At 44.8% G+C, this 22215-nt stretch overlaps 1 protein-coding gene across 1 annotated transcript in view; it reads left to right on the plus strand.

The window, feature by feature from the left end:
- The window catches only part of LOC120928974 (cyclic nucleotide-binding domain-containing protein 2-like), a 387861-nt gene that overhangs the window by 42146 nt on the left and 323500 nt on the right, over nucleotides 1–22215 (plus strand). The window contains exon 2 of the mRNA XM_040340130.1: nucleotides 6605–6767. Coding sequence (XP_040196064.1) covers nucleotides 6605–6767 — 163 coding nt within the window. The remainder of the gene's footprint in view (nucleotides 1–6604; nucleotides 6768–22215) is intronic.

The raw sequence follows: 22215 nt of genomic DNA on the forward strand, positions 1-22215 counted from the left end.
CATAGAAGTTTTTCTTAAGAAAATTTGCTGCTGATGGACAATCCTTTTCATTTTTATTAGCCAAGTACTTCATACCATAATTGGCACAACCTGGAGACGATGCTGCTCCAAACAAATGTACTTTCATTCTGTATTCTGCTGGCTCTGTATCTGTATCTCCGTCCTCCCACCATAGGAACCCTTAGGAAGTCTCTATCTTCATCCTTCACATGGAACTGGTGGAACATTTTTCAAAGTCACACATGACCGCTATGGGATACTTTCTGAACCTACAAAGTACTCCAGGCAGAGTGTTTGTAAGATCTGGTCCTTTTAGTAGATGATCGTTCAATGCAACACCATCATACTTTGCTGAGCAATCAAATACTACTCTAATTTAATCTGGTTTCTTTGGGTGGTAAACACCTTGATGTGGGATATACCACACTTCTTCTTTAGGTTGGTTATTCACCTTCTCTGCATGTCCTTCTTCAAGGATGCCTTCCATGAATTTCAAATAATCCTGCTTGAATTTGGGATCTCTTCCCATCTTTTTCTTCAAGCATTTCAATCTTGCTAGGGCAAGATTTCTGTTATTTGGCAGACAAGGTCGTTCTCTGAAGGGTAAGGGCATTTTAAGATAACCTTGTTGATTCTGCTGAATACTTTCTTCTAGAGTGTGTACGAACTTTATGTCTTCTTGGGATACACTCTTCTCTTCAGAACTTATGTCTGCAAAGTCAGATTCAAGGATCTTGATTACCTTTGCTGAACTTACAGTTGGTAGCTCTTGGACAGATATTCGATGACACAATCCTGTCACCTGTCTTGAGTTTGCAATCTGCTGTTTTCCTCCAACAACACCCCATCCTAGATCAGTTCGAACAGCGTAGGGTTCACCCCTTCCTCCTGTGATTACCTCTCGTGGTACCAAAGCTTCGGGACAATCGTAGCCTATCAACAGCCCGACACCAAATTCCTTCAGCAGGGACATTTCATGAGATATGATAGATAGGTGCTCCCATTTATTGGCTGTTTCACAGGTAGGTATGCGATCTCGATCTAGAGGTATATCATCTTTTGTATAAGATGGAGGCAGATTTAATGTGAGGTTTGAATGAAGTCCTCTAACTCTCAGTCCTTTAACCTTTTGACTGCTCACTAATGTGTCTTTCCCCGTCATTGTGGTGAGCTTGAGCTTCACTGGTTCTGTAGCCACTTGTAATTTATTGCAGATTTCTTAATCAATGAAGGTGACGTCGCTTTGGGAATCCAGTAGTGCATAGGTGTATACCTTCTTGTTCCTCTTTTTAGGATTTGAAATGCACACTGGTACAACCATTGATGTGCCGTTGCTTTCTCCTTCCCTTACTCTGCAAGAGAATACTGATACTTTCTTTTCTTCCTCAGCATCTTTAGGTATTGAGGATTCATCCTTCTTTGGACGTTCTTTATGTAGTGACGTAGGATGGCGTCCTTTGCAGACGCTGCATGTAGCCTTTTTCTTACACTCCTTTGTAACATGGCCTTTTCTTAAGCATCCAAAACACAGTTGGTTATCAAGTACAAACTTTTTATTTTCATTTGAGGACTTCTCTTTCAATTGTTGGCACTTGTGTATGGAGTGGTTCTCTCCACAGAACATACACTTAAAGGTAGTCTGAGGATTTGTCGGTTCTTTCTCTTTACTGAACCCAGTAGTGACTTTAAACTTGCTTTCACAGATATCTAGACCTTTAGCTGATGTGTTGATTGCAAAGCTAGTTGCTCTTGCACGTCTTGTATGTCTTGCAGGCCTTTCTTCTAAGGATTTTAAGGCATAAGATGCTATTACTGGATTACATGCTATTCGTGCTTCCCTATTAACAAACTCAGAGAACTTTTCAAAACTTGGGAAGTCCTTATTTAGATCTAACTGTTCAGTCACATAGCGATTCCATCTAGAAGCCACTTCTTCAGGTAGATTAGCTAGCATCCTGTGATTTTCTAGATAGTCGTTCAGTACTTCTAGTCCTCGTACATGTGGGATGACATTGCTGCATGCTTGTGAAAAATTAGAGCATGTTCTAAATTTTTAATGGTCATTTTATACATCGTGAAAAATGCTCTGGAGCCCACACACGAACGTTTTTAATGACATTAAAAAAAAAAACACATCCCGTGTGTACGCGGCATCAGACCTCAATGGGTCAAAAACGTGTATTGAAAAATACAAAATGCACCTAGAATATGCAAACTGCAACCTGCATAGGTGTGAATCAGGCCTTATTTTTGCAGGAACATCAGCACCAAGTTGTGACACGTTCAGATGCTGGAGGGCTTTTATTATCAAAGAATAGGTGCATGAACTTCTCCTTCTGAGTCAGCCCCTTAACCAACCTCGAGCACCGTCTCTTGGTTCCACCCTTACCCACCTCCCAGTACTGGCCCTTTTAGATAATACAGAACCAAGTATTATTTTGTGGTGCTTTTGTATGCTATTCAGTAATGATAACAAGAAAGGCAGTAAAATAGATTCTCTGCAGCCAGCAAAAATAGACCCTATCCCAGCAACAATAGATGCTCCCAGCAATAATAAATTCCCCAAGCAATAATATATACCCCCAGCAACATTAGACCCACCCCAGCAACAATATACCCCATCCCAGCAATAGATCCCCAGCAACAGTAGACACCCTTAGCAATAATAGACACCCCCAGCAACACCTGACTCATCCCAGCAACAATAGATCCCCCCCAGCAACAATAGATGCCACAGCAACACTAATTCCCCCCAGCAACAATAGATACCAACAGCAACACTAGACCCACTACATCAACAACAGATTCCCCAGGAACAATAGAGCCCCCATGCAACACTACATCCCCCCCAGCAACAATAGACCCACCCCAGCAACAATAGATCCACCCCAGCAACAATAGATCCCCCCAGCAACAATAGATGCCACAGCAATACTAATTCCCCCCAGCAACAATAGATACCAACACTAGACCCACTACAGCAACAACAGATTCCCCGGGAACAATAGAGCCCCCATGCAATATACATCCCCCAGCAACAATAGACCCACCCCAGCAACAATAGATCCACCCCAGCAACAACAACAGATTTCCCAGCATCCAGCATCAATAGACCCTCCAGCAGCCAGCAACAACATACTTCTCCCCCAACAATTGCCCAACCACACAAAAATAGATTCCTGCCAGCATACCCCAGTACCCACTGCCATTACCTACATTCAGTGCTAGAGGTGCCGTTCCCATTGAAAAAAAGCCCTGGTCCTTAGTAAGCTACCTTTGTTAATTTGCCGCATGTGCAGTGTGACAGTCGCACGTATTATAGGTGCATAGTAAATATAGTTATGCAATGAAGATGTTTTTTGCCAATGCCACAAATCCACTCATATGGCAGGGCGTGCGGGCATGGTTTAGTAAATTGGGCCTCATGTCTCTTTACCAAGTTCAAAGTCTGCGGATATGACCCGGGGGCACACCAGCAGAAAAAGATATACGACTCAGACACTTATAGTGGAAAATTGGATTCTGATTTCAATTGAAGTCATTTTGTGTCCACTCTGTATTTATGTAGTTGCAGAGAACTTGAGCGTCTATGGTAGCTGAAGCAGTAATCTGCTGTATATCAACACGTAAAAGCTGTCACCTCGCTACAGGTTATCGTGGAGTGTAGGGTCAAGGGAAACAGAGCGTCAGCAGTGCAAAAGATGAAAAATAAATGTCACTCTTGGGCATTAAATGCACTGTAAAATCAAAGTTTAAAAAAAAATCAGAATGGAAACATACCAGACAAATCTGTCCAGGTCTTACTTTTATCCTATTGCTTCAAGAGTAGACCGTACATAAAAAAACTTCACAAAACTTCAATACCGGTCATTTTCACCCCCTTCCTGCCCAGGCCTATTTTTAGTTTTTAGCGCTGTCACACTTTGAATGACAATTGCGCAGTCATACAACACTGTACCCAAAAAATGAAGTTTTCTTTTGGTGGTATTTAATCACCTCTGCGGTTTTTATTTTTTTTGCTATGAACAAAAGAAGAGTAACAAGTTTGAAAAAAACACAATGGCCCGGATTCACAAACCACTTACGCCGGCGTATCTCGAGATACGCCGCGTAAGTGTAAATATGCGCCATCGTATCTATGCACCGTGCCCACAGAACTAGATACGCCTGAAAATAGGCTTCATCCGAACGACGTAACTTTCCTACGCCAGGGTATCGTGAGCGCATATTTACGCTGGCCGCAAGTGACGCTCCCATTGATTTCCGATTTGAATATGTAAATGAGGGATATACGTCGATTCACGAACGTACTTGCGCCCGGCGCATAATATATGTGGTTTGCGTAAGTCGTACGTCCGGCGTAAAGTTATTCCCCATCTATGAGGCGCAACTCATGCAAAGGTATGGACCAGGGAACACAGCCGTCGTATTTTATGTTGTTTACGTAGTACGTGAATATGGCTAGGCGTAGGTTACGTTCATGTCGTAGGCAGTGATTCGACGTATCTTAGGCATTCGATCCGACGTGATTCTGAGCATGCGCACTGTGATACGTCCACGGGACGGAGCATGCGCCGTTCGTTATTCATATCTTTATGGCGCTTGGCCCATCATTTACATGGGGTCACGCCTCATTAGCATGGCTCACGCCCACTTACGACGGCTTACGCCGAGGGAACCCAGCGCAGTTTGGGAGGCAAGTACTTTGTGAATTCGGTGCTTGCCTCTCTGCGCTGGTTCGGCGTAGCGTATATTAGATACACTACGCCGGCATAAATATGCGCCAATGTATGTGAATCTGGGCCAATATTTTTTACTTTTTGCTATAATAAATATCCCATTTAAAAAAAAAAAATCCTCAGTTTAGGCCGATACGTATTCTTCTACATATTGTTGGTAAAAAAAATCGCAATAAGCGAATATTGATTGGTTTGCGCAAAAGTTATAGCGTCTACAAAATAGGGGATAGTTTTGTGGCATTTTTTTTCACTAGTAATGCCACAATCTGCGATTTTTATTGCGACTGTAACATTGTGGTGGACACATCGGACACTTTTGACACTATTTTGGAACCATTCACATTTATACAGCGATCAGTGCTATAAATATGCACGGGTTACTGTATAAATGACACTGGCAGGAAAGGGGTTAACACTAGGGGGCGATCAAGGGGTTAAATGTGTATCCTAGGAAGTAATTCTAACTGTAGGGGGAGGGGACTCACAAGGGGAGGAGACCGATCGGTGTTCCTCTGTACTGGGATGAGTCATAGTGATCCTTCCTGCCTTACATGTGCCATAGTGATCCTTCCTGCCTTCCATGTGTCATAGTGATCCTTCTTACCTTTGTTGTGGAAATTTGAAGATGTATTTAATATGTATTGTCATAGTGTCACCCATTATTGGTTCTCCCTCAGCCCGCTCTAGAAAGCTGACTGGGGCAGACAGACTGGTTGAGATACACTTCCTGATTTGGAGAAGGGTGTTTGTGGAGTGGGGGTGTCGGCTGGCGAAAAGGGCCCCTGTGTCATGCACAGATATTCGCCTTCCGGGTGCGTCAGCTCTGCAAGAGCATTGTCAGTTTAGCTGGTGTGCGCTCCTGTCATCTCTCAGTGCCTGATCAACACTGTTTTGTGATGTGCGCCTACACCTGCAGATAAGCTCCTCTCATCAGGAACTGTATCCTATTGTTATTGTATTATTGCTGTATTATATTGTTATATTACTGTATTGAATCCCTGTTAGAAAGGTTATCATGTATTATCACATCCTGTGTTGTCAAATCCATATATGGGCATCTGCTGGGTGGACCTCACACCCTGTGAGCTCACTTCGTATGGAGGGCAAATTGGCGGTGTGCTCTGCATACAGCCAATTTTGCCATGACACCTTCCATGTGTCATAGTGATCCTTCCTGCCTTTCATGTGTCATAGTGATCCTTCCTGCCTTTCATGTGTCATAGTGATCCTTCCTGCCTTGCATGTGTCATAGTGATTCTTCCTGCCTTACATGTGCCATAGAGATCCTACCTGCCTTCCATGTGTCATAGTAATTTGTCCTGCCTTCCATGTGTCATAGTAATCCTTCCTGCCTTCCATGTGTCATAGTAATCCTTCCTGCCTTCCATGTGCCAAAGCGATCCTTCCTGACTTCCATATTCCATAGTGATCCTTCCTTCCGGCTTTCCATGTACCATAGTGATCCCTCCTTCCTTTCTTCCATATACCATAGTGATACTTCCTTCCATATAACAGTGATCTTTCCTTCTCTCCAATCTCCCTAAAGGTTGGTTAACACTGGAAACTCCATCATGTGGCACAGCAATGAAACAATATATTTTTGGTACAAGGAAGTCCAGGTTTTGTTTAACCACTGCTCTTAATCCCCTTCCACTATCATGTTTGGCCCACCGAATTTTTGCTGCGGCACGCAACTCAAAAGTTGGGAGGTTTGCTGCCTTGCACTAAACATTATCCTTATTCTACAAAAATAATCCATCCATTAGTCAATGGCCCTGTAATTTATTTTTCATGAAAATGTCATATATCCATTAATAAGCTCATTGAGACCTAATCTAACTCTCTCTTCTTTGTTGATCCTGCAGCTCCTCTGTGGTTGAACCTGTGTCCAACACTCCTTTCACGGATAGAAGTTTGGATGGTGACTCCGAAACAGAAGCAGTGGTCTCTACAGATTATATTTTGCCCCCAGAAGCTTTCGAAAACACGGAGAAGACTGAATGTGGGACGGCACTCATAACTCATAAGGTATCAGTTGAAATGTTAACGTAGTTAGTACATAGGCAGTCCATCGAGTGATATACTTTTCATTAAGATGGGACGCTATGTGCATTATGGTGGACCAATAGGCCACATTCACATCTACGAATGGACTCAACGCCAGCGGGGTTGCAACATAGTTTAGATTGGCCGCTCAGGAGAATATTTTTTTAATTTTTGCACACATGTAAAAATCTGCATTTTTCCCCATTTGATCCTTCCTGCCTTCCATGTGCCATAGTGATCCTTCCTGCCTTCCATGTGCCACAGTGATCCTTCCTGCTTTCCACGTGCCACCGTGATCCTTCCTGCTTTCCACGTGCCATAGTGATTTTTATTCGGCACACTTGTAAAAATCTGCATTTTTGACCATAAAATTACTAAAATCACCCAAACATGATATATTTTCTGAAAGAAGAGACCTTGTAGAATAAAAAGATGATCGTTACAATTGTTTATGTTGCACAATATTTGTGTAAATGTTTATCAATTGCATATTAAAAAAAAAATAAGTACTGTATTTATTGGTGTATAACACTCACTTTTTTACCCTGACAATAGAGGGTAAACTGTGCCTGTGTGTTAAACGCAGGGGGCTGTGGAAAGTTTTTTCCTAAAACTCCCCTCTTAAAGTTAGGGTGCGTGTTACACGCCAAAAAATACGGCAATAATTAAAATATATATATATATATATAATAAAATGAATTTGTCATGATTCAGCCTGCAGTTTTCCTGCCTGTGTATTCTTACCTCCTTGCTGCAGTATTCTCTTAGTCCTCTGATTCCTTACACATGTGTTGCTGACTTCTGCACTCACCTATGGGCATCGCCTGCTTTTCTCTGGGTTAATATTTGGGGGTTCTAAACAAACAAAAAGTGCCAGAAAATGCCTGGTCTTCAGCTAATTAATTTTATTGCTACCAGAACAGGTAAACATACCCCCATGTGCAGCGGCCTGTCCATATGGGGCGCAGGGGCGCTGCCCCCCTAATCCATGCGCCTGGTCCCTAATTTACAGAGCTGGACACATGGGTTCCAATGGGGGTATTTTTTTTTTTTTTAGAAGCATGTGATTAGAGCCAGAGGCTCAAATTAGCTTAAAAAAGGGTAGGCTCGGAGGGCGCAGAGTACAGCGCCCCGAGCCCACCCAGTTGTGTGACAATTGCGAATGAATATTCACTGTTGTCTTCCTGATTCTCCTCCTGGCCAATCCAGGTTTAGGAAGTGGGTCCTGAGACCTGATTGGCCGAGAGGAGAAGCAATCCTATTGGCCGACGAGTAGGAGGAGGGAGCAGACGCAGGGGAAGTTGCGCCGACGTGAAGCCAAGGAAGCATGAGATGCAGAGTGAAGCCGCCACCCCTCCCCCCAAAAATAAATATATACCACCAGCCACCACTGCCCATATGACAGCATTGGACAGGTGACAGATGCTCTTTGTGGAGACATTGGTGTCTCTCTTGCCCTTCAAAGCATTTAACTGAGCAGACATCTGCTCAGTTAGATGCTCCCCTGGCTCTACCTGCCAGTCAATGTAAGTTCTGAAACAGGAAGCGACAACATCTTTGTTGCTTCTAGTTTAGGGTGACCAGACATCCCCGGTTTCATCCCCGGACATCCCCGGATTGAGAACACTGTCCCCAGCCCAAGTCTGTCCCCAGTTTTGTCCCCGGATTACATTTGAACAAGGGCTGGGGCAATTTCAAAGCCAGTCAGTGCAGAATTAAAGAAAGAAAATCTGAATTACACCCCCCCCCACTCTGCCACTCCTACTAGCTAAGTGGGGGTGCATTTTTTTCCATTATCTGTGCCCCTTTCTGATGATCATGTGCTGGTCGGAGCAGAGAGAATATTTCTTAAATTTTTGAGTGCATGCCCATTCAGCTCCGCTTGCATGTTCTTCTGCCTTGGCTCAAGTCCCGGCCAGCCGCCTGCTTATTTCCTTGCCTTCCCTGGTGGAGTGATCTTCCTCCGCTCCCCACCCAGTAGTAGCTGGGGCCCGGAGAGTAAGACTTGACAGGCTGTGATGCGGGCGGCGGCGTCAACGATCAGAGAGTCACTGATTGCCGCCATTACTAGTAAAAAAAAATATGTCCCCGGATTTCATTTTAAAAATCTGGTCACCTTATTCTAGTTTCATTTTGTGAAGAGGGAATTGAAGAACGGATGTTCCTTGGTTGCCTTCCTCTCTCCATCCTGAAGTGACTGGGGGTGGTTCCGGGCTTCCTGTAAGCAGTGGCGGCCCGTCCATAGGGGTGCCCGGGCGCCGCCCCCCATCCCCCAGTCAGTAAAAAAAAAAAAAAAAAAAAAATTTTAAATCTGTTCCTTTAAGAAAAAAAAAATCCAAAAAAGGGCCTTATGTGCACTGTGTCCGCGCGCCGGACGCCGGGCACAGTGCTGTAGGAGTAGCGCCACGTCTGTGCAATCACGGGCGCTACATTGGCAAAAAAAATATGGCTTTGTGGCGTTCTCCATCGCGCCACTTGCTTCCGGCGCGATGGAGTGTATTGTTATGGCCGGGCGGGTGCATACACTTTCTGTGTGCACCCGCCTGTCTCTGTGCTCGTTCCGACGTCACTGGAAAAACAGGAAGTGACGTCGGGACAGCTCGAGCTCAGTGCGCCCGACCGAGGAACAGGTAAGCCAGCCTGTCTCTAAACATCGGCGGCCGCTCCACAACACCCCACCCGCTTATACAGCAGCATCTAACCTCCCCCATGATTTCCACAAAGTTTTTCTTATTCGGCCGTTTTTTTAATATTTTTTTTTTATATTTTTTAATATTTAATATTTAATATTCAGCAAAAATAATGCCAGGCAACACCCCCCCCCCCCAAATCAATGTTTTTTTTTAGATTTAATATTAGTTAAATATATTAAGCTTATTAACAGTTTATTTTTTAGATTTGATTCAATTTAGCAATAAGTATAAAAAAAGTTTTTTTTTTAATAACTGGGGGGGGGGGTGGTCTGGTGGGGTAGTGTTACCGGCCGCTATTTGTGCTGTAATGAATTTTTACATAGAAAAGAAATGTTAATAATACGTGTGTAAATGAATTATAAAAAAAGTTTTTTTCAATAACCGGCTTTTTTTATAATTCATTTACCCACTTATTAACAACATTTCTTTTCTATGTAAAAATTCATTACAGCACAAATAGCGGCCGGTAACACTACCCCACCAGACCACCCCCCCAGTTATTAAAAAAAAACTTTTTTTATACTTAATGTGCAGGGAAAATATCGGCCGTCAACACCACACCACCCCCCGCTTGCAAATTGTCCTGCGACTTGGGACTGGAAAGTTGCAGGATGAGTTGGACCCGATGATTTCCAATGAGAACTGTTCATATCTGTGCAACTTTGAAGTAGTCCCTGCATTACTTTTGTCCCACCTTGATGTGACTTGAGGTCCATAGACCTCCAGAATACATAGGCATTGCTTCAAGTCGCTGCAAAATCGCACCAAAAAATTGTGGCAGAATCTTGCGACTTTCAGGCTAATGCAGTCTAAAAGTTGCACAATTCTACTGCAATTTTGATGTGACTTAAAGCAATGCCTGTGTATTCTGGAGGTCTATGGACCTCAAGTTGCATCAATGTGGGACCAAAGTAATGCAGGGACTACTTTGAAGTCGCACAGATATAAACAGTTCTCATTGGAAATCATGGGGTACGACTTGTCATGCAACATTTAAGTCCCAAGTCGCAGGACAAGTAATTCCTGCAGTCTCTGGTAATCTTGTGCAGTATGTCCGCAGTCTCTGGTAATCTTGTGTAGTATGTCCGCAGTCTCTGGTAATCTCCTGCAGTATGTCCGCAATCTCTGGTAATCTCCTGCAGTATGTCCGCAGTCTCTGGTAATCTTTTGCAGTATGTCTGCAGTCTCTGGTAATCTCCTGCAGTATGTCTGCAGTCTCTGGTAATCTCCTGCAATATGTCCGCAGTCTCTGGTAATCTCCTGCAGTATGTCCGCAGTCTCTGGTAATCGTGTGTAGTATGTCCGCAGTCTCTGGTAATCTTGTGTAGTATGTCCGCAGTCTCTGGTAATCTTTTGCAGTATGTCTGCAGTCTCTGGTAATCTCCTGCAGTATGTCCGCAGTCTCTGGTAATCTTGTGCAGTATGTCCGCAGTCTCTGGTAATCCTGTGCAGTATGTCCGCAGTCTCTGGTAATCCTGTGCAGTATGTCCGCAGTTTCTGATAATCTCCTGCAGTATGTCCGCAGTCTCTGGTAATCTTGTGCAGTATGTCCGCAGTCTCTGGTAATCTCCTGCCCATTTCGAGTCCTTCCTTACTAACAGTGTCATATTTTAGTTTGTTTGCACCGATCTGTAAGGCTGCGCTATATACCATGATTTGTGGTATATTTGTGGTAAGCAAGTGGAATACAGGGGACGGAGTGGTGGATTCTATAAGGGGTGTGGCTTATGAGAAGTGGGAGGGACCAAATGTGGAAGGGTGGGGTATTGCGCCCCCCCATCCTAAAACTTCACCAGCCGCCACTGCCTGTAAGAGCAGGAGAGCCCAGGAACAACGCACACAAGGGTGAAGGGGGCATATACAGCCGCCGGATCACTTTCACTTTCCAGCTGGCAGCTGGCTGAAAAAACAGCACACTCTTTTGCTGAAAAGTTCACTCTTTGGACGTAAAACAGCTGAGCTAGTTAATTACACTGGATTTTGTATGTTGAGAGTTTTGAAGCTTTGAGCCTCAAACCACAAAATGCTCAGGTGTGCATGGCGCCTGATGCAAGCCATACGTGGGTCAAATTCCGAACAAATTTTCTTTAAAAATTCAGACATTTTGTGCATTTTGTGTTCTGATGGTGCCACCATTCATTTCGAAATTTGATCACCCAAGCCTTCAATTTTACCTCATGTTGCTACATAAAATACATTTTGTGACCGCAAATCTTTTTTCCAGGTCACAGCTCATGTGCATTTCTTGTTCAATTATATTTCTTGCACGATTCTCCCATCGTGGATTAGAAATGAGTTTGTTTTTCCCAAAATTTCAAACTTGCCCAGTTACTCACGTTCGGTGGCCACTCAAAAATCAGTTGTTGCTGCAGCCTACAAGTGATGCAAAATTCGAACAAGAACTTCTTAGTTGGAATGTGACCCATGTATGGCCAGATTTTTGGGAGATTTCTTCCCAATTGTGACCTCCAGGACAGGAAGAGATGGGAACATAGACAACAACAAAATCCTGACAAATGTTTTAACCCTTGCTCATACTATTGTAGCACTTGGTTACTACTAGTAACTAACACCCACCATATCACCCTGCTGCCAGACCTCCATCTATCACCTCAGAGACAATGAACAGTCATTTGCATTGTTTTGTTTTTGTTTATTGGGGATATAACTTGGTTGGGGTAAGGGGGATATGGGATGCCCATAGAACATGTTGCTTGGCCATCATATTTAGTGAACATTGGTACATTGGTTTAGCCTTGAAGAACTGATGTACTTCTAACATTTAAAGTCTCTTCCCTTGCATATCACCATGCAGACTATTGCTCCTCCTCTGCATTACCTCCTACAGACTGTTGCTCCCTGGACTTCTCTCCTCCTGCACAGACTCCCACTGTAAAACTACTAGATCCACTGTAAAACTATTAGACACTGTCCCATCACCTTCATTATGGCAACAAATGTCACTCTGAATAATCCCAGATGCTGGCTATATTTGCTGCGTGATCACTAGGCCAGAGGCCTGCAGTACCTCTCCCCAGAGGATTAGTGATTTAACAGCTTGTACTGGTTGGTGGACTACTGATCCCAGCTGGCCCGACTTGCAAATCCTGCACCCTCAGGCCATATCGATTTTACACAACTCCCCACAGTCCCTCCGCTGTTCCAGCTGTTCAATGACCGTGTAAAGATGAGGACTTCATCCATGACCGTCTAAGGATGAAGTTCCCTCCCAGACTTCCTGGCATGCCTCAACATCCAGGACTCCACTGTGGTACACTCACCGACCTTTTCCTGCCCCGAGTCCATGATGAAGAACTTTAACTGGACATATGTTCCGACAGCCTCTCTCCAGCCCCTCTGTTCCAGGAACTTTTAATCTATGATGGTGTAAAGATGAGGACTTCATCCATGACGGTGTAAAGATGAAGCTTTCTCCCAGCTCTCCCCTGAGATCGGTGCACCCCCCCAGATGGGGATGGCCTCCTGCTACTGCCTAATACTCCATTCTCCCAGCCGACGACTCCTCCTCAGTGGCATGTGACCTCAGCTTATATGGGAGGCCTGCCCCCTGCCAATACCAAGTGGGGATTGGTCAGGAATCCTCACATGAGCTGCCTGCCACTCCAGTCTTAGGCCCTGCCCCTCTTCCAGAACAATCTCAATGGAAGCAGGGGAGGCGCCTCAGAACTAGAGCACAGGTGGCTACACCCACTGCTACACTAACCACTCCCTGCCCTCAGATCAAAACAAGCGGGCCTAGCCTGAAGCATAGGCCTGCCTAAACTTACCTGCACTGACAGAAAAATCATATTCTAGCACCTACCTACAGTAGAGGGTGCTACACTATTATAAAAAAAAAAGTTTTGGCTGGAGGTCTAGTTTTATACTTTTTTATAAGAGAAGTTTTTCCACTTTCACAAAGAGTGAAAACCCCCAATACTAGCCCCCTCCCCATACACACACCTTAATTAGAGCTATTATTGTATTTGCCAGAACACAGGTATTTCTTTTTTAACCTGAAATATCCCTTAGCTTGTTACCTTCAGCTTGATGATCTGCATAATGAGCTCTGTTCAGTATTGCACCTAAAGGCAAACAATACACTATACTTTTCCTATTTAATCAGATAAAGTACTTTTATTCCATAAGCTTTCCCGTGCATAATAATAATGTTCTTAAAATAATTTCTGACCTTCGAATGCCTTTAAATTTGGTTTCCATGGAAATATATATTTTGGATACACCAAGAATGTCGTTTCTTGAAAGGAAGCATAAGCTTACAGGGGTTGTAAAGGTTCGTGTTTTATTTTCTAAATAGGTTCCTTTACGCTAGTGCAGGGGTCTCCAAAGTTTTCAAACAAAGGGCCACTTTATTGTCCTTTAGACTTTAGGAGTGCCGGATTGTGGCCAGCGAGGGCAGAAAATGTCCCGAGCCCAGCATCGGTGAGAATAAATGTGGCCTCAGGGTTGGTGGTCAGTAGGAGGAGGAGTAGGGCCCCTATTAGTAGGAGGAATAGTATCCCATCATTGATATCAGTAGATGAAATAGTGCCCCCTTGTTGGTGTCAGTGGAAGGAATAGTTCTTCATATCGGTGGGAGGAATAGTGCCCCAAGGGCCGCATAAAGGCTAGCAAAGGGCCACATCTGGCCCTCGGGCCTCAGTTTGGAGACCCCTGAGCTAGTGCATTGTTAACCAACACTTACCTTTTCCTTCAATTTCCCTTCTACATGTTTTTTTTCTTTGTCTGAATTTCTCACTTTCTGTTCCTCCTCAGTAAGCTTGCCCCTATCATCTGAGCCGTTCTGGCTGGGGGGGTTAGTCAGTGTGCTTGCCCCCTCCCTTGGGACTACATCCCTGCAGCGTCTCCCCTCAGGGATGTAGTCCCAAGGGAGGGGGCGGACACGCTGACTAACCCCCCAGCCAGAACGGCTCGGATGATAGGGGCCAGCTTACTGAGGAGGAACAGGAAGTAAGAAATTCAGACAAAGAAAAAAAAACATTTAGAAGGGAAATCGAAGGAAGAGGTAAGTGAACCAAAAATGCACTAGCTTAAAGGAACCTATTTAGAAAAAAAAAAACCTTTACAACCCCTTTATTACACGTTTTTTTTTTTAAGAGAGCATTATATTATATTACCAGATCTGTATATTTACGTGGCCTTGTTCTGTGAAATCATAACGGAATTCAAATGGCACTAGAAAACTCAAAAGCACTGGGATACAATAGAAATGGGGCACCACCACAGAGGTCTTTACACTACGTGGGCTCTTCTTTGACCAAGTAGGGCCAGGTCTTGGGAAATGGACTGCAACCTTTGGCTTTTGAATGGCTCATGTCAGTTTTCAGTTATTGTATGATCAGATTTAATTGCTTCAGGTTTACTTTAAATCCCAAATCCATTGATCAGCTGAAATAATCTTGCTGGCATTTATCTAGTGTGGTTGACTGCCCCACTAGGCACCAACCCTGACTCATCGCCAGCAGGGCTTGGACAAGGGGTGGGCAGGATCATGTGAGGTGGGGGGCACCACAAGGAGATTGGGGGGGAGGGAATTTGAGAAGAGGAATTCGGGGGATAGCAGAATTGTTCTAGGAGGTCAAATTTAGGGAGGCGTGCTAGGAGTGGTGATTTTGGGAGATTTACATGTATAGTTCTTTACATCATGACCTTCATCTCCACTCTTCCAGACCTGACACTCATATTCTATTCAGTGCATGCCCAACACAAACTTAAGATAACTGCCCAACTCTTCCACTGTCCACATTGCAGGTCCCCATTTGTGGGTTCTCAAACCGAGACTGCTACGGCCTACCCTGAAGGGTTCACTTCCTGAGAGTACAGGCTTACATATCAGTGTACCAGGGGTAGTCTATTCTCACCACTCTCTACCCTAGGCTCTTCAGGCTCTGGTTTATATATGACAGGCTAGCCCCTCTTACCAATTTCACCCAGGGGGAGGGACTTCATTAAAACAGGGACAAACTTGCTAACATACTATCTAAATGCCTCTAGTTGATGTTTTCCTTGTACTCTGAATGACCCTGAATTGAAGATGCAGGCCAGGTATTTCCAGATCTTAGCTTCTCCCTAGATCAGGGGTGCCCAACCTTTTGAAGAACGAGGGCCACTTAAGCAACTTGGTTACCAGTCAAGGGCCACAATGAGCGGAGCGGGCGGTTGACAGGTCACGGCTACTCTATAGGCCCTCCGATCCGCCCAGATGAAAGGGGACAAATTCCCGTCTGTTTTTTGGATTGGAGGTAGGCGGGCGTAAACAAACATCTGTCGCTCTATAGAGGTGAATTGAGGGTCCCATTTGGTTGGGCTGATCATGTGAAAAGGGCCTAATACTGCTTTCACACTGATGTGTGCAGCGTAGTGTACCTGCATCTATCCTGCGGGTTAGCTGAACTTTGCCATAGACGCCACCTAAGGCAAAATCCGGTGCTGTAGAGGAAGCATCGGCTTATGGGGCTGTGCTCCACAGCCGCTTTCTTCACAACACAGATGCTGTGGTATGGTGGGTTGGCAACCTGCGATTTGGGCTTGCCAACCCACCATTCCAGAGCAGGAGGTCGCGGGCCACATCAGAGGGCTCCACGGGCCACATGTTGGCCACCCCTGCCCTAGATGTACTATACTTGGCTATGCTATGGAGATTGCATACAACAGAATCATGTGACAAGAGGCTGCACTCCTTCCTTCCAAGATCTCTGTAAAATGCTAGCGGTGTTTGGCTGCAGTGAATTATCTAGAACAGTGGTTCTCAACCCTGTCCTCGAGTACCCTCAACAGGCCACATGTTTTGGGAATTTCTCTTAAATAAAATAGCTGTCCAAATTACCAAGCTATTGACTCTGATTTAAAGCACCTGTGCAAGATAAAGGAAAACCTGCAAACATGGCCTGTTGGGAGTACTTGAGGACAGGGCTGAGAACCACTGATCTAGAACTCATATTTAAGGTATATTGATTGGGCTTAACTGAGACACGGCTGAGCAGGTTAGGTGACAATAAGGAGGTTTAATTAATACAGGTTAACCTTGGAAAGGTAAAGGCCATACATACCCTCCACACCTGCAAACAATTCTAATGCCCTGTACACACGACCGGTTTTCCTGACATGCCAAAACCTGACGTTTTTCCCGAGATCCTGAGCTCAATACATGATTTGGGTCAGTCTTGTCTTGCTCAGAGATTTCTGGCCATGGCCATCTTGAGTAAGGGCAAATTATTCATATAGCATTTACCTTCTGAAATCCACCCGCCTTTAGCTCAGGCATGGCTCCTGAAGACTCCTGGAATGTAAGACATCATTGTCCAGGCATGGAAACGAGGAAGTAACCGAAGAAATGTAAAAAAAAAGTTTAAAACAAGCAAATATTATATTCTATTTTATCCATTTACTAATGCTAGCAGCATAAGGATTAAAAATAGCCAATGTTGACTAATACCCCATACACACGACCGGGTTTACTGATGGGAAAACTGCGAGGAGAGCTTTTGGCCAGGAATCCCGGCCGTGTATATGCTCCATCGCAGTTTTTCCGATGGGAAAACTGACGGAATTGGCCGGCAAATAAAAGAGAACCAGCTCTCTTTTTTTCCCATCGGATTCCCAGCTGACTTTTTCCCGGTGGAAAACTGCCATCTTTGGCAGTTTTCCTGTGGGGTAAAAGTCAAATGGAGCATACACACGCTCGGGATTCCTGAGGAAAAGCTCTCATCTGACGGGAAAACCGACCGTGTGTACGGGGGAAAAAGTAGAGAGCAGGTTTTCCCCTCTGGATTTCCGATGGACCTTTTGCCGTCGGGAATCCCGGTCGTGTGTATAGGGCATAAGAGTGTGAAGCTTTGCTCTAAAAAGACCTTGTCACTACAGGATGATTTTACTTTGTGAAAAGATGTATTTTTATTTCTCCGTTATAGCTATCATGTCACTGAGCGTGAAATAACGCTTTGCTCTAGTTCCCTTTGCTCACGTCCTATTTCAACATCATTGTCTATCTGCTCTCATAACACCTGCATTAACACGGCAGAGGCTCTGGGAGTGTGCATGTAGCAGATCAACTTCTAGATCTCTGTCATAAAGTGACAAATTATATATAAGGTGCATTGAAGAGAAGGAATCACTCTATGACATTTTGTATCTGTCCTTTTCACTGTTATGTATGCTTTCCACCAGTGGCGGTGCGTCCATAAAGGGCGCACGGGCTCCGCCCCCTCTCTCCTGCCACCTTTCTCTCACCATAGATAGATTCATTCATGCATTGCCGGGCACCTAAATAACAGCGACTGGGTATTTTTTTGAAAGGAACCTAATTGGAGCCGTAAGCTCTAATAGGCATCCAAAAAGGTGAACAGCGTGCACCATGCTGGGCGCTCGCAGTTTTTTTTTTAAAGATATTTTTATTGAAGTTTTGAAAAAAAAAACAAACAATACACACACAAAGAAAAAACACAATCACCGTACCAGATAGACTGGTTTGGAATGGTAGGCAATATGCTCAGGCAAATAAAGAGATACCAATACAAAGGATATACAGTAGGCACACCGGGAAAAAGTGCATGTAGACCAATACGGTTGAATTGGTTGAAATTGTACCTGTAGTTGGCCCTGGTGGCACCCCTCCTCTCAATAAAAGTCAATCTTTTGATCAAAGTTTGTTGAAGGGGCAGGTCAGAAATTTTTGGACCGAGCAGTCCGGGTGTTCAGCAGCCGCAGGAGCAGGTGCCACTGAATACAATAGCGGGCAGCGTGGAATTTCTCTGTCAATGCTGTTTAGCATGAATGTAGGAATCAATTTCTCCCATTCAGTCCAGGAAAATTGGGGGGGGGGGGGCAAAATGAGAGAATTCTTAATATGTGTGGCCAGCTACATGACTGGACGCAATGGTAGCTCAGATATAATGCAACTGGGTCCACAGTGGCACAACATCACTTGAGAGTCCGATACGTGGCAACTAGGATTACGGACTCCAACCACAAGCAATCAGAATGATTTATTTTTTGGATGCAGATTCCGGGGCTGTCATTGTAATCCCGGTTTAGCTAAACTGGAACAATGATGCAGTTGGTAAAGTATGGAAAGTATGGGAAATCTACATTATCAACCTTCATACTTATTGTCAGTGATATAGAAGGTAGTGAAGCCAGGTTCACAGTTACAGCCCTGGAGCCTGTACCTTAAAAATTGGCCAATTTTGGCAAGCAATTTTTTTTCTATTCTTCCCCACCTTCCTCCTAATTATCCTTCCAGGTGTTTAATTTCTCTTGCTTGGTTAAGTCAGTCATAACCAAGTCCTTCTAATCTAGGTCTCTCACTGATGCAGCCAGTGTCGGCCCAAGACATTGTGCTGCCTGGGACCAAGAATGAAATGCTGCCCCTCCCCCCCTCAAAAAAAAAATCACGTCATGGCACTATACATGTATAAAGAGGACCTGTCATGGCTCTATTCATGTGATAAAGACAAAATTGCTTAAGGAAAGCAACCAATGGTCAGACTTTATAGGCAACACAGACAGGAATAGTAAAAAATATATAATTTTATTACAAAGTAGTTACATAAAACAACATTAAAAAGAAAACCATACAAGATGTCAGGTATGTATGTTGCCTATAAATGTCCCCTGTGCGTCTACGCGTTTCGCCATGAGGCTTCTTCAGGACAGACAAGAGAGGAAAATATTCAAAGTCATCCGAACCACATAGGCATAGGCATAGATATATCCTGTACACAGGCTGTCTCCCGGGGGCAAACGCTGCTATCCAATCTGCCATAATGAGTAATAACATTGTACCGGGGACACGCACGGGGACGGGGCAGTATTAGGATCATAAGAATTTGTGGGTAGAGTAGGAGGGAGCGGCAATGCAGAGGGCTGGAGAGGCGAAGTTCCGATCGGAGCCGAGAGCTAGGGGGAACAGATTCCGACGGGCAACCATTCTCGGCACAACAGGTTCCTCAGAGGGAGCGGTGCCTGCCTTTTTCACTCGCAGACTGCTCCCCTCCGGCTGTGAGTGTCCTCACAGGCAGCGGAGTGGGCTGTCTTGCGGGCGGCAGAATGCTGCCCCCCTAAAAGTGCTGCCTGGTACCCATGGTACCACCCGGTCCCATCATAGGGCCGGTCCTGGATGCAGCTGTCACCAGCAGGAACTGGTAGTCTGACTTTGGTCCTTTTCTGGATTCCGAGAGCACCCTCTGCTGGGTAGCCAATGTGTAGGCAGATGCAGTTTCTAAATGCACATATTTACCAGCACACCAAGGATCCTTAAATGTCGTCCAAAGGTTTTTTATTGCAGAAATATCACATCACAAGAGAAAGTGCAATGTTTCGGAGCCTCCCAGGACCCCTTCGTCAAGCATGTGACATCACATACCTGACGATCACATGTCTGACAAAGAAGTCCTGCGAGTCTTCCGAAACATTGCACTCTCTTTTGTGATGTGATCTTTCTGCAACCTTTAGACGACATTTGCAGATCCTTGGTGTGCTGGCGAATATGCGCATTTAGCTGTAATTTTCCAGTAACCAGCTGGTAGTCGCTGCAGTGCCCACTACCGATGAGCCCTGTTCCCAGAAACTTGTGCGAGGGGAATAGAGACAAGATGCAGTCTGTATTCTCCACTGCAAGTTTTGCTTGTCTGCAGCAGCAATGCAGATGTGAGAGGAAGTTAAAGTGGATGTAAACCCAATTCATGAAATTTGAGCTGGGCACATATATCTGCAGTATTTTGTTATCTCTCTTCAAAGAGCTAAGTCCCCTAGCTCTCTCCTGACAGGTTCCTCTGTTATCAGCCTAATAACTCCTGCCAAATTCTCGGACACATCAGCTGTCTGCTGGGATTTTGGTCTGATGGTGTGTACACACATCAGACCAAAATCAGCCAGCAGCCGCGGACCATTTTCATCGGACATGTCTGCTCGTGTGTACAAGGCCTGAGAGTCTCTGCCTATGATGAGAGGGGGTGTGTGCCTTTCCTCCAATCAGTAATGTTAGCTATCTTGGCTGTATGCCCAGACATCACACTTTGTGTTACACAGGAAGAGAAAATTTCCTAACACAATCTCAACATCTAAACAGTATATAAATGTGAAGACCTCAGATATACATGTAAAACCTATGTAGGGAGATTTGGTTCATCCCTGTATATTATCTGAGGCTTCACTTCACTGGGTGTATAGAGGGTTTACATTCACTTTAATGCGGCGTACACATGATCGGAAATTTTGTCAAGAAAAGTCCGATGTGAGCTTTTGGATGGAAATTCTGACCGTGTGTATGCTCCATTGGACTTTTGCTGTCGGAATTTCCGCCAACAAAAGATTGAGAGCTGGTTCTCTATTTTTCCGATTGAAAAAGTTCCTATCGGAAATTCTGTCTGTATGCAATTCCGACGCGCAAAAAAAAACACGCATGCTCAGAATCAAGCAGAAGAGCCAAACTGCCTGTTGAATGTCATTGATCTTGGCTAGTCATACGTGTTGTATATTACCGTGTTTTTGACGGTCGGAATTTCCGTCAAGATTTGTGTGACCGTGTGTATGCAACACAAGTTTGAGCCAACAGTCCGTCAGAAAAAATCTGCGGTTTTCTTGTCGGAATTTCCGATCGTGTGTACACGGCATAAGAGAAGCTTTCATGTTTCTGTATGATTTCCTTGGTCACTTGGGAGGTGAATGCACATGCCCATGTGGCCCTGGTGGCCATCTTAGGTCAGGGCAGAGCCTTTTTAAGACTCTGACCCCTAATTTTTTAACTCTTTATGCAAGTGGACAGGTTAAGGACAGGTTCTCCGTCTATCAGGGACAGTGATAGCTGTAGGGAAAGTTTCTAGTGAAGTAGGGAGAGAGCAGAGACCACGTCTACATCTTCAGGAAACTTCCCTTATAGGTCAGACCGGCCAGGCAGCACTTTGGTCTTCTTGGCAGACAATGTCAACATCCCTGAGTCTTCTGATTGTTGTCTATTCGCTACTTTGTTGTAAGTAGCCCCGGAGGGGTGAGCTTGCCGCAGGGCCTGTTTGTGTTGTTGACTTTCTGTTTCAATACAACGTTCTTGCAAACCACAACTCTGAGGCCCCGTACACACGTCCGAGGAACTCGACGTGCCAAACACATCGAGTTCCTCGTCGAGTTCTGTGTTGAAGCCGCCGAGGATCTCGGCGGGCCAACTTTCCTCATTGAACAACGAGGAAATAGAGAACATGTTCTCTATTTGGCCCGACGAGTTCCTCGTCGGCTTCCTCGGTGAAAAGTGTACACACGACCGAGTTTCTCAGCAGAGTCCAGCTCCGATCGAGTTTCTGGCTGAATTCTGCCGAGAAACTCGGTCGTGTGTACAGGGCCTGAGTGTTTACTGGCCACCACACCACGCTGCACCTAACCAACAAATGCAGGCAATGACATGGACACTTGGAAGCAACACTGTATACTGGTCTAGGCCAAAAAGGCCTAGGGCAGCACTTTGCAGGGGGGCAGCACATAAAGAGTCCCCGCCGGCTTGCGCTACACTGTTATGCCGCGTACACACGATCAGTTTGTCTGATGAAAACGGTCTGATGGACCGTTTTCATCAGACTAACCGATCGTGTGTGGGCCCCATCGTTTTTTTATCCATCGGTTAAAAAACTAGGAACGTTTTTTAAAATTATCTGATGGTTGAATGAAGGAATGAATGACTTGTATAGCGCTACTTATGCGAACTGAATCGCCTCTGGGCGCCTTTTCCA

Source organism: Rana temporaria, chromosome 2 (genome assembly GCF_905171775.1).
Source record: "Rana temporaria chromosome 2, aRanTem1.1, whole genome shotgun sequence".
NCBI classification, from domain to species: domain Eukaryota; kingdom Metazoa; phylum Chordata; class Amphibia; order Anura; family Ranidae; genus Rana; species Rana temporaria.